Here is a 1,787-nt window from a genome sequence, read left to right on the forward strand (position 1 = left end):
AATTACTAAATTTCCTCTAATACAAACTTCTTCTTGTCTTTTTCTATATGGCGGCGAGAGGTGAAGCCGATGAACGGTTTCTGGTCTCCGGTGGTACTTCCGGCCGCCTTTTGGTTTCCGTGTCGAGGTGACTTCGGTTGTTGTAGATATCCTCAGTTCTCCGTCCAGTTGCGGTGACCAAAAACAGCGTTTCTGATGTATAAAATTCCAGCATGACCAGTAAACGTTCGTTCCGTTTCCGGCATCATCCCGGTGCAGTTACTTGTGGCGCACCATCAGCCGAATCAACCAATTAAAGGAGAACTATGGGGTCAGGGCTTTTCCCCATAGTTCTCCTTAGGGTAACGGGAGGACACAAACTAGCGTCCTCCCAACTGAGCCGACCTGTGACAGTCTCATTGTCACACGTCGCCCCGAACTATGAGATGAGGGAAAAGCACCCCCCCTTATAGTTCTCCTTTAATTATGATTGGCTGCAAAATATTGTTCATGAAGTAACATCCATAAAGGATCATGTGAGCAATGGTACCGGTGCTGCGTCATCATCATCCTGAGGTTACCGAATAGAGTATCCAAAGCCAAAACCTTTTATTTAGTTTTTGGATGGAACGGGTAAGAGTTGCAACCACTGGCAGGTTTTCAACCTTTGGGGGAAGGGATAGGTAGTGGCCTATTTGTATTACTATCAGGGCCGGATTTCCCACAAGGCCAACCAAGGCCTGGACATGGGGCAGCAGGGAGTAGAGGGGCGGCAGGGGTGTGGAATTCCTATCTCCCGATGTCCGGGACATGCAGTTCTGGGTGCCGGGCGGGTAGTTGTCTTCTACCTTTAGCCCGGCTTTGGGCAAGCAGAGCTAAATGTACAGCGGGGAAGCCGCCGCTTGTTTTGTACACGTGATCCCGGCGATGTCACCGAGATCACATGTAATCAGCCTCTCTCAATGGGCTTTGAAGCCCCAGATGGACCCGCGCTGCTTCAAATTAGCACTAATGACGAGAAACTTTTTCTTTCTTCCTCGCAAAAGTTCGCAAAGCGGACGGACTGAATAACCGGGTGACGCGGTTCCCATAGTCTGACAGTTCATTACGACGGGCTCGGTTATTTTTAACCCGCTTCCTGCCGGGGGGGATGTTGTGGGGAATCCCGACGCGGGGAGCCGGGCCCCCGAAAGAAAGGACGACCCGGGGAACAATATCTGCTTCTCGGGCCCCCGTCCGCTTCACGGGTTATCGTTAGTCCGCTTGCTGGTGCTTATCCTGGTTACCCAGAATCCTCCTGGGTGATGCGACCGCTAAGGCCTGACATGAGTCTGATGGTGGTGCGCAAAAGGGCATGCTGGGCTTTCTGATTATTTCGCCCTCAGGGGGCGGGGCCCTCCTTACCATCTTGTCTTGAATCGTATTGTGATTGTAATGTCTTCCTTATATTGTACAGCGCTGCGCACACTGTTGGCGCTATATAAATCCTGTATAATAATAATATAGTCATAGATATATGTCAGCGTATTAACACCTGCGTCCCTCTCTCCTTTCTTCTCTAGCCGGCAGCCGAGTCAGCCATGAACTCCGGTACACCAAGGACAAGCTGGGCGAGGAATCCATCTACACGTCACAAATGCTGATCCAGACCCCGAAGAAGGAGGGGGAGAACATACTGACTCAGGAATCCATGCTCATCCACCTGAACGCGGCTCTGGCGGCCAGCAAAGTGCAGGTCTCCATGTATGGAAAGTAAGTCGGAGCGTTGGTGGGATTTTGGGGGGCACACAGACGTCCCTTTCTGCTCT

General features: G+C 51.4%; 1 protein-coding gene across 1 annotated transcript in view; it reads left to right on the forward strand.

Annotated features, from left to right (window-relative positions):
- The window catches only part of PTCH2 (patched 2), a 44,476-nt gene that overhangs the window by 15,534 nt on the left and 27,155 nt on the right, over positions 1 to 1,787 (forward strand). The window contains exon 3 of the mRNA XM_018574231.1: positions 1,542 to 1,731. Within this exon, the coding sequence (XP_018429733.1) occupies positions 1,542 to 1,731 (190 nt within the window). The remainder of the gene's footprint in view (positions 1 to 1,541; positions 1,732 to 1,787) is intronic.

This window comes from Nanorana parkeri, unplaced genomic scaffold (genome assembly GCF_000935625.1).
Source record: "Nanorana parkeri isolate BGI_ZX_2015 unplaced genomic scaffold, ASM93562v1 scaffold2830, whole genome shotgun sequence".
Classification (NCBI taxonomy): Eukaryota; Metazoa; Chordata; class Amphibia; order Anura; family Dicroglossidae; genus Nanorana; species Nanorana parkeri.